The following is a 12,605-nucleotide window of genomic DNA, read 5'->3' as shown; positions in this document are numbered from 1 at the left end:
TCTCTTCCCAGGAGCTTATTCACTTAAATCTACCAGCCTCAACAAGCGGAGTTGATTCCTCAGTAGGATCACATTTATGCAGAAGGAACATGTGTTGACTACTTAAAAGCAATTAAAAATTGAATGCTTAATCACCCAAATAGGAATTTATGCATCATTTTTTTGTTGATTTCTTAAGACTTTGTGTGTGTGTGTATAGATAGATAGATAGATAGATAGATAGATAGATAGATAGATAGATAGTTTTCCAGAAAATAGTTTCTTTGAAAAATTTATTGTATCAGGTGTCTGAAAGTATTTTGGAAATATTTTATCATCCCATATCAGTATATTTTCAAGCAGAACAAAACAAATGCTTTTTTCAATTGGAAAGAACCTTTTCATCTGCAAGATTTGGTTTATGTACATATATATAGAAACACACAGAAAAGCTCAGAAGCAGCAAGAAATAGATCAAAATTATGTCTAGAAACTGCTAAAATTAATTCCATAATTAAAAAAGAAATCTGATGGCATACATTTGTGTTCAACATATTTTTTTACAATGTTTCCTGCTCTTGGTCAGAAAGAAATGAAAATGTTTATCCCAGTCCCTTGTCTTTGTCTCTGATTAATCTTTAACAGAGTTAGACTTACAAAAAAAAAAAAAAAAAAAAAAGATTAAAAGATCTCCCTCTTCTTCTTTCTTCTCCTCCAGAACTTTAAAACTTTCCTTTTACATTTTTATCTTCTGCAATGTCACAGGTTGTATTTTTAATGCAATTAAATTAATTGACAAAATCCAGTTATTTTGTTTATATTGGAAGGAAATGTTAATAATTTTAATCATAAGAGAAAGGTAACACATTAAATTTTTGAAATAAAAAAAAAAACCCAAACCACCTAAGTGTCTGCTTTGAGACATCTGAAACACAAATTTCCTGATACTCAGCTGGGTTTGCTGCTGTTGGCTGGCTGGGAGCCAAAGTCAGGAGGCAGGAAAATGCTGACTGAGAGAAGGCAGGTGCTGCTCCTGTTAGGGAATAGTTGTGGGTATGAAGAGAAAGAACTGAAGCTCCTGGGGTCCTGTTTTGGTTTGTTGTTGTTGTTGTTGTTGTTGTTTTTTTTTTCATGGACTGGGCTTTGTGGAGCCAAGCTTGGCACTTCCTACTTGCCCTGGGGACTTTACACCACCAGGAGTTTTCTGGAGTTGAATTTAGGGCTTCCTGATATTTATCTGTCTCCTCTATAATCATCTATCTTCAGTGTTTCCTACTGTGTCAAATGCACCCTTCTAGCACCAGATCCAGATTAACTGAGTCACTTTCTTCTTGACACACATTAGTAAAGCTCCTTGCACCTTTTCAAAACCAAAGTCTTTCTTTGCAAGGAAGACAAGCCTTGTTCATACCCTGCAAAGTGATGTATTGCAGAGCTGGCTGTTACTAAAAGCTCAGTGCAAACTGATTTGCATCTTAAAGCAATACAATCAAACCAGAAAATATTCTGTGTAGACACTTTCTGTATCCTAGTGACCCTGTGATTTAGTTAGATTTCTCTCTAATTGATGTTAAAATAAAAGTGTAGTGGAATCCACATACCTTGCAGAAGCCTGAGTTTGCTGAATCCTCCACCTTCCTTGCAGGATTTTCCAGTGAGAAGCGTGCAAAGACAACAGATCCATCTCTAGATGATCTTGCAAGTTTTGTTCTGAAAACAATGTGATTTTGAGCCCCATTTTTGTAGCCACTTTGGAAAAAGCATTAATTCTTCCATTGTATCCAAAGGTATATTTGGTCTCAGGCTTTTGGAGAAAATTTCCAGCTTTCTCTAGGGTTGTGATGCAGTGGGTGAGAGATGCCCCTGTGCAAGTTAATGCTCAATAATAGCACATGCCAAAGTCAATAACACAGATTTTATTTAATAGTTAATGTGAGGTAGAGAGATAAAAAGAAATAGCAAAGATGAGGAAGTGAGAGAGATCAAGGGAAAGGTAATCACAACCTGTGGATCCAGAATCATCCTGTTGGTCCTTCTTCACCCTCCTTGGTGGGGGGGGGGGGGGAGGGTCCCAGTGAGTTGTTTTTCCAGGGATTCTAGGGATTCCACTTTTCACAGTCCAGGTTCTGTGTATCCATGCACACATCCATCCATGGAGCACAGATGCCATTCCCATCATTTAAGGTGATATGTGTATCACACATTGCTTCCTTTCTGACATCATGCCACAGGGGGACATTTTATCCTAATCAGATACATCCTCAGGCCTGGAATTAGCAACTTTCTGTGACAAATTTCTGCAGCCTGTGCTTATTTCAAGTTGCCACTGTGTTGACTTATCTTATGGCAAATTCCTTCTGTGGCGTTGGACAGTGTTGGAAGACAGGGAACTGTATTATATCTTTACACCTGGCAATAGCGAAATTGAAGCAGCCTGCTAATGTTAATTCAGACAGGAGTCTAAGTGGGATGTATCTCTGCTGAAGTTGTTTACCTGGCAAGGTGCTGTAGAATCATCCCCCCATTCACACTATTCTCTTGAACCTTTTATGGATTTCCAGAGATAAATATTGTTCCCAGTATATCTCCATCTGCCAACACAGCATCATTGAATTTGGTGGCAGTAGAAGTACCATCTCAGGCCACTGCTTTTCACCTGCCACATCAGGAGCTTGACAGGAAATTGTAAAGGCTGGAAGTTAACATGATATTGCAGGGAAAACAAGGAGATGCTCACAGTGCAGATGTCACTTGAAAGGCTGGATGAAGAAAGGTCAGATTAAACTACAGAGGGACTTAAATGGTTTGGATCTGTTTGGAAATACCCGCATTTCAGGTAAGACCTGTTCCCCATTGTTTCCTCAGTAAGTTCCAGATGGATAATACCTGTTTGAGACTCATGTCCATTCCCTGGGCCATCCTTCCAGCACAAGTTATAGGAACTTCTGGAAGAGCTCTTTGCCACCACAAGCTGAACTTTCCATTATACCATGGGCATAATGGAATTTTCAAATGCCTGGCAGAGCAAAGGACAATCTGTCCTTTATTTAGTTCAATATTTCTGACTATGGAGCTGTTTGGTTGGGCTTCATTGTCCCTTTGATGCTCTCCTAAGGACTGAAAACCATTCTGCCATGTCCCAAACCCTGTACTGAGTGTCTGCAAGCCGCATGCTTTCCCCAGCTGACTGGCACCTCCCTGCTGGCATTCTCAAGGTCCAGAGCCAGGTCCTGACTTCACCCTTTACCCATCCATGTCTTCAGCAAAGACACTGGAGTCTTTTTCTCACCATCAGTGAAAATAAAAGGTGGAATTACTGCCCAAAAATTGGAGATCAGCAGAAGTAAAAGTTTAGGCAAGTTAAAAAGATGAGATAGAATGTTTGACTGGAAGAAAGATAGAAGACACAGGAACAGAAGCATTGTCTGCATGAGATACTCCTCATTCTGTGCCTTTTTTTTTTTTTGCTTATCACTTGAAGAAGTAAAATGCCGAATCTGGCCAGTGGCTGCATGGAGCCTGTGCATCCCAGGCCTTTGTGATTCTTTGTTGCCATGAAGTGAAAAGAAATCCTCTCACCACCTGACCAAAGGGGTCAGGATAATCTCCTCTCCTCCTGCATGGAGCCAATCTTGCTTTCTCTCTTGGGGAGATGAAGCAGGATTAATAATTGTGATCAGCGTGTTTCCAGATACTGTGTACCATAAGATATGTGAGAGTATGATATATGAGTCACTGTGGGATGCAGCAGAATGTCTTAGCCTTGCAGCTTGGAGGTACTTTATTCATCTTCTCTTGGTCTATGAAACATGCAGCCCAGAGACACCCTGAATATGGTCTGCAGAAGCTCAACATTAATCTCCAGAGAAGTTCCTTGAAAGTGTTTCTTAAAAAGATTTTTTTTTTTAGTTAAACCAAAGAAGATAATCCTTCCAGATCTCCTTCCAGATCTCCTTACCCCTTCTTCCCCCACCTCTATTCAGTTTTCTGGCTTACTTCCAAAGCCTCTAAATAGAAGATTGGCGGCTGGTATTTGCAAAAATCCCTCTTTTCAACCTTGTAGCACCTAAACTTCCTTACAGGCTCTGCCCCCTGCTCCTATTCAAAGGCTGCACTGAATTGTTATATCCATCATCTGGCTGCCAGCCACAGCCTTGCCAGGGAGGAAAAGAAGTGAGTGGACAGAAGTACTACAAAACTCCACAGATAACATAATTTTGATCAGGAAAAACACTAACTTTTGCAGAAACTTTTGAGCATATTAGAAAAGGTTTAGACACTTGTTATTGAGCCACGTAGCTTGATGAGTCTGTAGTGAATTAAACTCTTGTTGGTAGAGCATATGGGTCTTCATTCTTGCACCAGTCCTGGCTACACTGTTCTCTGGAACAGATGTTCCTGAAAAAGCTATGGAAAAGCTATGGTGTATCTCTGTGTGATTTGGCTCTCTGATCTACACAAGACATTTCTTCACCTCATGGGTTTTGCCAAAGTACAGATATTTCTCATAGAAAACTCAGCAGGATGTAGTTTCTTCATGTCAGATATGGCATGGGACAGTTGGATTCATCCCTGTAATGGTTCTAATTTCATGAAACTGGGAAGAAACACTAATTAATGAAGAGGGTTTAGTATTTATTCTTTTTCTGTGGGAGGGAGAGATTAGGAGAAAAAGTAAAGCAGGCTTAAGCTTAAAAATGAACTAAAAGAATGAAAAAAAAAAGCTGAGAAAAAGAAAAAACTAAAACAGAATGAAACTTTAAAACACACTCATCTCCCCTGACAAATTATTAACTTTCTTATTAAACAACATAGAAAGACACAACTTGTGATTTTCAGTCAGTTTCACTATTTAGACATAATCACTCATTACTTTAGGAGAAGAGCTTTTCTAGGGTTTTCATGGAGATGCTTGCTACAAGACAAAATAGTCCAGTGGCTCCTAAATGGTACACATCTGCTACCGCTCAGAGTTTTTGCAGACTGTGATGTTCTATTAGCAAGGCCTCTCAGTGTATCTGGGGTACTGTTTACAAATACTTCTTCTAGTCTAATATCATCTTTGTCTGAAAGGCTGAAACCTCTTTTTAACCCAGGAGCAGGGGCTTTAAAGTTCTCACTTAAATCTCAATTACATCAGTCATCAATTTTGATTAGAATTAGCATTCTCCCTAACAGCACTAAGTTGCTACAAAGAACAGTCCATTTCTCCATAGTTTACCCCAGAGAAGTCTGGTTAAAAATGTCCACTTCTTCAGTCCTATTCCAATAATATTATCAGTTCTTTCACTTCTAATCCACTGACCTCATGTGGCATCTGTTCTACATACCCTCTGTTTTCTTTCTTTTTTAAGGAAGGGCTGTGCTTTAGAAGCTCCATGTTGCTTGGAAAAGGTTAAATCTGCCTAGGCCTGCAAGGGCCACGTGCAGGCCCCGGGCTGCAGGGCTGAAGAAAAATGCAAAGCTGTGCTGATGGAGGAGGCTGGTAGATGTCTTTTTTTTCCACCCCTCGGTCTCATCCAGGGAGGACCGGCTCAGTGTTGTTATGAAGCTGTAGGCTTTCTTTCTCTGCTTCCAGTGGCGATTAAGCTGGGCTATGGCTTGGCCCCTTCTGCCACGGTCCTGAGCACGTGGTCAGCTCTGCTGAGCTGCAGTCACCCCTCTCCCCCGCTGGCAGCTGGGGAAAAGGGGGCTCAGCCGGTCCAGGCCCTCTCTGTGCAGGCAGCAGCCCCTGGAGGCCTGGATCGGCAGCCCAGAGTGGCAGCAGGGCCTGACCCGGGCCTGCCCGCCGCCTACGATGTTAACCCATGGCTGATTCTGAAGCAAGAGAGCGATCTGCTGAAGATGAGAGTCTTAAACGTCCTTTCCAAAGTTGCATTGACATCCTTATTGGTCAAACTAGTGGCCAATATCTTGGCTAGCTTTTTGATAGGTCTTTGTTGTCATCCCTGTCCACACGCCCCCCCCCCCCCCCCCCCCCCCCCCCCCCAAAGCACTCCACAGTCCTGGCAGAGAAAAACATTTCACATTTCTCTATAACCAGAAAACAAAACTGTGCCAACCACTGATAATCGCAAAACCAAGGGACTTTCTCAAGGTAATCAAAACGACCAAAGACCTGATCCCTGTAAAAAAACCAAACTGTTCATTATTTGCTAGATGCTAAACTGTTATTTTGGCCTCGGTTGCATTTTGTTTGGTAAGTATTTTCAGATCCTTTTAGCTTAAAGCTGCAGAAATGCTGTAATTTTCATATAATGAGGTTGAGTAGTAATGTGAGGGTTTTGCTAATTAGGAAACAGCATCAAAGAATTTTCTTATTACTAAGCAAATTCTTTCAGACTACTCTTTCACAGGTGAAAGTTGGTTTCTACGTGGTTGATTTCTCCATCTCAGTGTAAATCCTTCTGACTGGAATAAAAGAAAACTATAAGATTGTCCTTTCCATGTGCCCTTAGCAATGTAGTCTACCATTAAAATTCCATAGAGGAGGGATTTGATTCTCCTAAATCACAAAATATACATTAAGAGGGAAAAAATTCACTCAGATTAGGTATTTTATTGGAAACTAGAATTTCTGTGAAGATGCGGGTGTGTTCCCCAATCAAAATCCCTCTATATCATAATGTCTGGAGCTGCATAATTCAGAAACTTCATGGCAGCACACGACTAATACAAGACATCTGGTTTTCGCTGGGTGAACATTTTAACAAGGAACTGGATTTTCACCACAGATCCTTTGACAAAGGTCAGGGCTGTCCTCAAAGTGTTCATCAAGGAAGAACTGTTCTTTTTGAGAAGGGTTGTTGCTATGCTGAAGATTCTATCAGGAAAAAGACTACCAGTATTTGAAAAATCAGCCTTGTGAATCCTTTTTGGGTCTTTTGACTCATTATTTTTGGTAAATCTAACCTCTTCTATTGAAGCAATCAAGATTTCAGATCATTTGACATTTTAACTAATGGTTTCTTTTCCTTATGACTTGCCATATATTTTTAGGTGAAGAAATGCTTGTTTAAAGCTTTACAAAGTTTCATTTAAAAGAGGTCAACCCAAATGTTGCAGATTTTTCCCTTACATAAAGTGACATTTCAGAAATGCCGATTTCAAAATGTTCTATCATTTTTAAACTTTCCCTTCATTTTGGGGGGGTGAACATAGGTTTATCCAAAAGTTCTGTTATATTCATTGCTGGGCATTTAGCTCAGCCCAGCTTCAGTAAACAGAGACCTTCCAGATCAAGACTGGTTCTGTGGTGGGCAACAGGTGCATGAGAAAAGTCTCTGAGGGAAGCTGAAGGACCAGTTCTATCTAAAGCTTTCTCTACTTTCCTTGACAACACTTTTAAGAGACCCTTACATGATCCCAGAAGGCCCTGGTATTTTTTTTAAGAAGAGATCTTCTTTTGAGTCATTCGTGGTTCCAGACAAGAAGATCATGAAATCTTTGGTTACCCTGCTGAGAAATGAGTAAGATGCCTTCCCCACCTAAACCAAAGGACATGACAGCAGGTGTGTAAACCTGTGTTATTTCTATCTTGCTGTTTTGAAACAGGTCTCTCCAGCCTGCAGCCTCACCTGTATTGTTTGATATTGTTTCTGCCTGAAATATTCATAAAGCATTATGCTTAAAAAGTTAGGCTGATGAATGAGAAGAGACAGTTCTCCTAATAAAATCATTGACAGAAAGGCGTAAGCATTTTGGTGTTTTGTTTGTTTGTTTGTTTGTTTTGATTGTTTGGGTTTTTTGTTTGTTTGTTTGTTTTGTGGGTTTTTTTTGTTTGTTTTGGGTTTTTTTGTTTGTTTTTTGTTTTTTTTTTTTTATGTGTGGAAACTTGCCGTCACCTGTAGCAAATTGGTCTGAGTAGGAAAAAAAAAAAAGTTGTAGATGGCACTGAAGAAGAAAGTGTTCCAGCAAATCGATCATTTGTGGAGATATGCAATTACAGTGCTGAGGATTCCTCACTCATTGTAATGAGGGAACAAAGACTGTCTGAGAAATAATGGAGCTCATTTGTTTATACAAGCCCTGTCTTGTAGGTGGATCCCTTACTGCCTGCCAGGTGTCCCTGCTTGATACCACAACATGGTCTATGAAAATGACACCCTCCTTTGAGATGCTGCTGGTTCCATCACATTTCAATTGTGCAAATGACCTCATTTGACTAAAAAATATCTGATTGCCAGCCAGTTTAACCTGTCACATCCCAGGATTCTGCTTCAGCCAAGAAATTAGAGTCACATCTTTATTTCCAGGTAAAACAAATAAATATATGGCACTGTTATTGTTGTATCTCTTGCAGACAAACAAAGCAGTAGCCAAGGGGGATTTCCACCATGCAAGCTCCAGCTCCCGGCGAGCTCTCTTCCTGGCTGTCCTCTCCATCACAATTGGAACTGGCATCTACGTTGGGGTAGCGGTGGCTCTTATTGCCTACCTGTCAAAGAACAACCATCTATGAGCCTCAGGAAAGAGGGAAGAACCAGCCAACTTGGCTCCTGCAGAAGTCCCCAGCACATCAGACTGCGTGGTTTTCCAAAAAGAGACAAACACTTTCTGGGGGCAGGTACAGGATGAGATGGGCTTGTGCATTGTTGTAGGGTGGGAAACTGTAGGGGCTGGGGGAAGTTCCACCATTTGTGATGCACAAGTCTTGCTTATCTTCATCAACCTCTGTACAAAAAAGGGAAAGAAAGAGCAAAAGAGAGACAAAGAATAAAAAAAAAAAAGGAAAAAAATAAAAGGAAGGAAAATGGGGGATGTGTGGAGAAGGGTGTTTTGCCTTTGCCTTCTTTTCAATATGGTGTTTACAAGCATCTGGCAAATTGGGCTGTTCCCTCAGTACCTTCTTGGTCAACTGAACTTCGCCGCTAGCATGAGCTTGTGCTTAATTTGCTTGTTAAGCACTGCACTGAGACCTGGGAAAGCATGGACAGCAACTGGTTCTCTGAAAGAGCAATATAAAAACAAGAGGAAGAATATGGCTTGTTTTGTCATTTGAACGCAGGACTCATTTGCCTAAGAGAGAATCAGACACCTCATCACAGAATGGCATTGCCTATTCCTCTTGTTAGGGGTAGGTTTCCATGAAAGGAGAAAAGGAAATTAAAAACATTTTTACTTCCATTCCTTGGATTAAGGTGTGCCCCATAGGCCCACTCAGCGAAGAACAGCTGTGGTTACCGCCGCATGGCTTGGCTCTTCAGAGAGAATGCTATTTCAAATTAACATGAGACCCATCGTAAAATTAATTCCTCCATCCAGTCACATAGTGATAATGGCACTTTACTGTGGCATTATTGCTCATCTGGGCTGCTCCACCTTGCCATGGAGACCTGCACAGCAGTCAGCGCAAGAAATCTGGGGAAAAATTCAAACTGAAATACTACAAAGTTTTCACTTTAAAAAGGTAAAGCATGGGAATTAACCAGAGAAAGGAATGCTTCATGCATTTCTGGGGTCCTGCTCATATACTGACCAGTGATCATCACTCAGATCAGAAGCTCATAGCTCAGCTATGAAGGATGTGGCATAGCCATGGAAAGACAAGTCTGTTCCCCAATAAGCAGAGCAGTGGTAAATTGTAGGAGAATTGAGCTTTGTCCTTACTTCACTGACTGAAATGATACATTTATTTTCTTCTTTACTAGCTCCCCACACTCAACTGTTTTTTTGTCTTACAGATTTCTCTGCACTCAACTATTTTTTGTCTTACCATTTCGTCCCACCTCAGGGTGTGTGTATCAGCATAAGCATATACATGTATATATACATACACACACACACACACACACACACACACACACACACACACACACAGAGGGGAAAAACAATAAATGACCATTTTATTATCCAACTGCCTTATGTTTTACAAACATGGTTTCTTTAAATAAGGATGTTATCAAAGACCTTTTCCTCCAACTCTGTATTGTGTGTCATCTTTGCTCTGGGACAGTTTTTTCTCTTATTTTAGGTTTCCATTATTTTGGTTTGACTTTGACTTGTTTTAGGGGGGAGAGAACAATCACATGCAATCAATCCTATTTTTCTGGTAGCTATATGGTTTATTAAAACACATGATATACAGCTACTGGTGCTTTGTGTGACACTTTTTTTTGTGGTGGATATGAAGCATTAGATTGAGTGAAACTTGGCCCAGGACACCCAGTCCAGCTACCTTGAGAGGTGCTACCATGTCATGCTGTCCCTGGACCCAAAAACCTGTTGTAGTAACTGACAAGTTTTTTGGCATTGAATTTCCAGAACCATAGAATTATTTCAGTAGTTCGGGAGCTTAAAAATAATTTAGATCTAACCTCCCTGACATGGATAGGGATTTCTTCCACATTGGATGGGAAATTGTTGGGCTACAAGCTAAGCCTGGAGACTGGCTATGTACTCCTACTGCCTTCTGTGTATGTATTAGGCATGATTTGTGGGAAATCAGTCAGTCTTTCTCATAAAGCCTGAGCTTTGGAGTACATGGTATTGAATAAAAAAACCACCGATTATTCACTTAAAGGGAAAGGAACTAGTATTTCCTTGCCTTGATTTGAAGTTTACCTGGAGTTCAAAAAAAATAGAAAGGAAACACAGGTACTGTAAGGTCATTAAGCTAGTCTAACAACAATAATAGTAATGTAATTTTAAAGCCAATGTTATGGTTGAGGACTTGCCTTATGATCTTTGGTGATTGTCCTGGCTGATTAATCTGAGAGGCAAAAGCAGCTCTGGAGCTAGAAAAAACTTTCCCACAAGGACAGCCTTAAAAATACCACACAGGCCCTTGCACCCAGCCTTAATAACAGCATTCCAAACACAGGGAGTTCAGCTTTCCATGTTCCCAGGACCCCCTAGTGAACAGCAAACAGGAGCAGCAACACCATGTAAAAGGCCTGTATAGCAGGAGCGCTCCTGGAAACATCACCTGGATGAAAGTTGATGCTCTTGTGCTTCACATCCTGAAGCAACCCATGGTGTGACATGGAGCTGACACCTGGATTGGCAGTCCAGGGTAGTAAGCAAGGAAGCTAAAGGGGGCTTGCATGCTGGGGAGTGGACCTGGCCCTCACCTCAGATGAGAGTGGGGATAAAGCTGCCAATGATTGTTTTTGTGCTTTAATATGGGTACAGTTTGCTGATTGTCTTAGCTGTGAGTCACTGAGGAGCTGAACAGGGACCTGTGTCTTCCTAAAAAAAGTGATGTTGTCATGGTTATCTCTGGTTGGCAGAGCAGATATAATCATCTAAACATCTAAAATCCTCTAAGTCTATGGCATGAAGTCTAGAAACTGCCATCAACACCTGCTCTCTCCGAGACAGCAGCAGTTTATGCCATGTGGTCATTCTCTCCTCATCTTTGGGGATGAGCAGGAATGGTCCATATGCAGTGAGCTCCTATGTTTGGATACAGTGACATCTTGTTTAGTTTACAATGGATCTCTGCCTTCCCAGAGAGAGGAGAGAAACCTTTCTGAAGTGGGACTTTTTTTGCCAGATTGGCTCAATGAGGAGGTGTTAAAGAAATGGCAGTGGTGTCTTTAACCAAATGACAAGCAGTTATGATATCTAAGATCAGCTGCAAGGAAAAATCCCAAACTGTAAAATCCAGAGTCAGAAAGCTCCAACTTAATTGTATAATGTAGGATGTCATTGTGGATTAACCTCCAAAGATACACGAGGAGTGCTGGAGACTCACTAATAGGGAAGGAAAAATATCTTTGTGGAAGTCTCACAGTTCAAGGGAACAGAGACATTCAGCAAATAATTTGCTGGGTCAGAGACTAATATTGCATCTGTCATCTGACAGGATTTCATAACTCCATGTAGGTTGTGGGTTTTTTTTTTTTTTTTCTTTCTTTTCTTTTCTTTTCTTTTTTTGTGCCTTCACCTTCATTTGGGAATTTCCTAGCCTTGAGCATTTTTATAGCTCCGTCTGAAATTAATTACTCCCATCATCCAGCAAATTCGCACCAGAGTCAGCCTGCAAGAGCTCCCTGCTGAGGAAACAAGAAGGCATAGCTTGGAAATGTCTCTGTACACCAAGGCTGGAACACCAGAGGCAGTGACAGCCTCCTTCTATGGGCTGGCTGCCACACATCTCTCACAGTTTGGGAAATGCCACTTGCTGCCAAAGGCAGCCAGAACTGTAATGCAATTAAATGCCTATGAACTTTACTGTTAGGAGGATATGAGAAAGGGCACAAAGAGAGATTATCCTGTGTTTTAGATATCAGAGAACATGCACTCAGGCTGCTGAAAGCCCCAGCCAGTGTTGGAACCTCAGTCAGAAGCACAATAAGCCACTGTAGAGGAAGTGGCTCCAATCTCAGACATCATTACATTTGTCTGAGCAAGTCAAGACCACAGGATGAGAATCTGCAAAAGGGCTGAGAGATTTCTTCAGGGCAAGGTGCAATGTAAATATCTATCCTTGGCTTAAAGAGCTTTAAATCCAAGACAGGAGGCAGAGGTGGAGATGGGTGAAACAAACAGTGTCAGTTTTCTCAATTAAACGAACCCAGCCCATTTCAGCACCCTGCACCATCATCTCTCAGTATCAGCCAGAACAAAGGATGCTCTTTGCTGACTTCATGGCTTTGCTCACAAATGCCACTGTAGTGACA

General features: G+C 41.1%; 1 protein-coding gene across 2 annotated transcripts in view; it reads left to right on the top strand.

The window, feature by feature from the left end:
* The window catches only part of SYNDIG1 (synapse differentiation inducing 1), a 57,222-nt gene extending 47,387 nt beyond the window's left edge, over window positions 1-9,835 (top strand). For both annotated transcript variants that reach the window (XM_040059180.2, XM_040059181.1), the window contains one exon: window positions 8,282-9,835. In XM_040059180.2, the coding sequence (XP_039915114.1) occupies window positions 8,282-8,440 (159 nt within the window). In that variant the 3' untranslated portion in view covers window positions 8,441-9,835. The remainder of the gene's footprint in view (window positions 1-8,281) is intronic.
* The last annotated feature ends 2,770 nt before the right edge of the window (window positions 9,836-12,605 follow it).

Source organism: Hirundo rustica, chromosome 3 (assembly GCF_015227805.2).
Source record: "Hirundo rustica isolate bHirRus1 chromosome 3, bHirRus1.pri.v3, whole genome shotgun sequence".
Taxonomy (NCBI): domain Eukaryota; kingdom Metazoa; phylum Chordata; class Aves; order Passeriformes; family Hirundinidae; genus Hirundo; species Hirundo rustica.
Note: the sequence above shows the minus strand (reverse complement) of the source record. Positions and strands in the feature narration are given on the sequence as shown.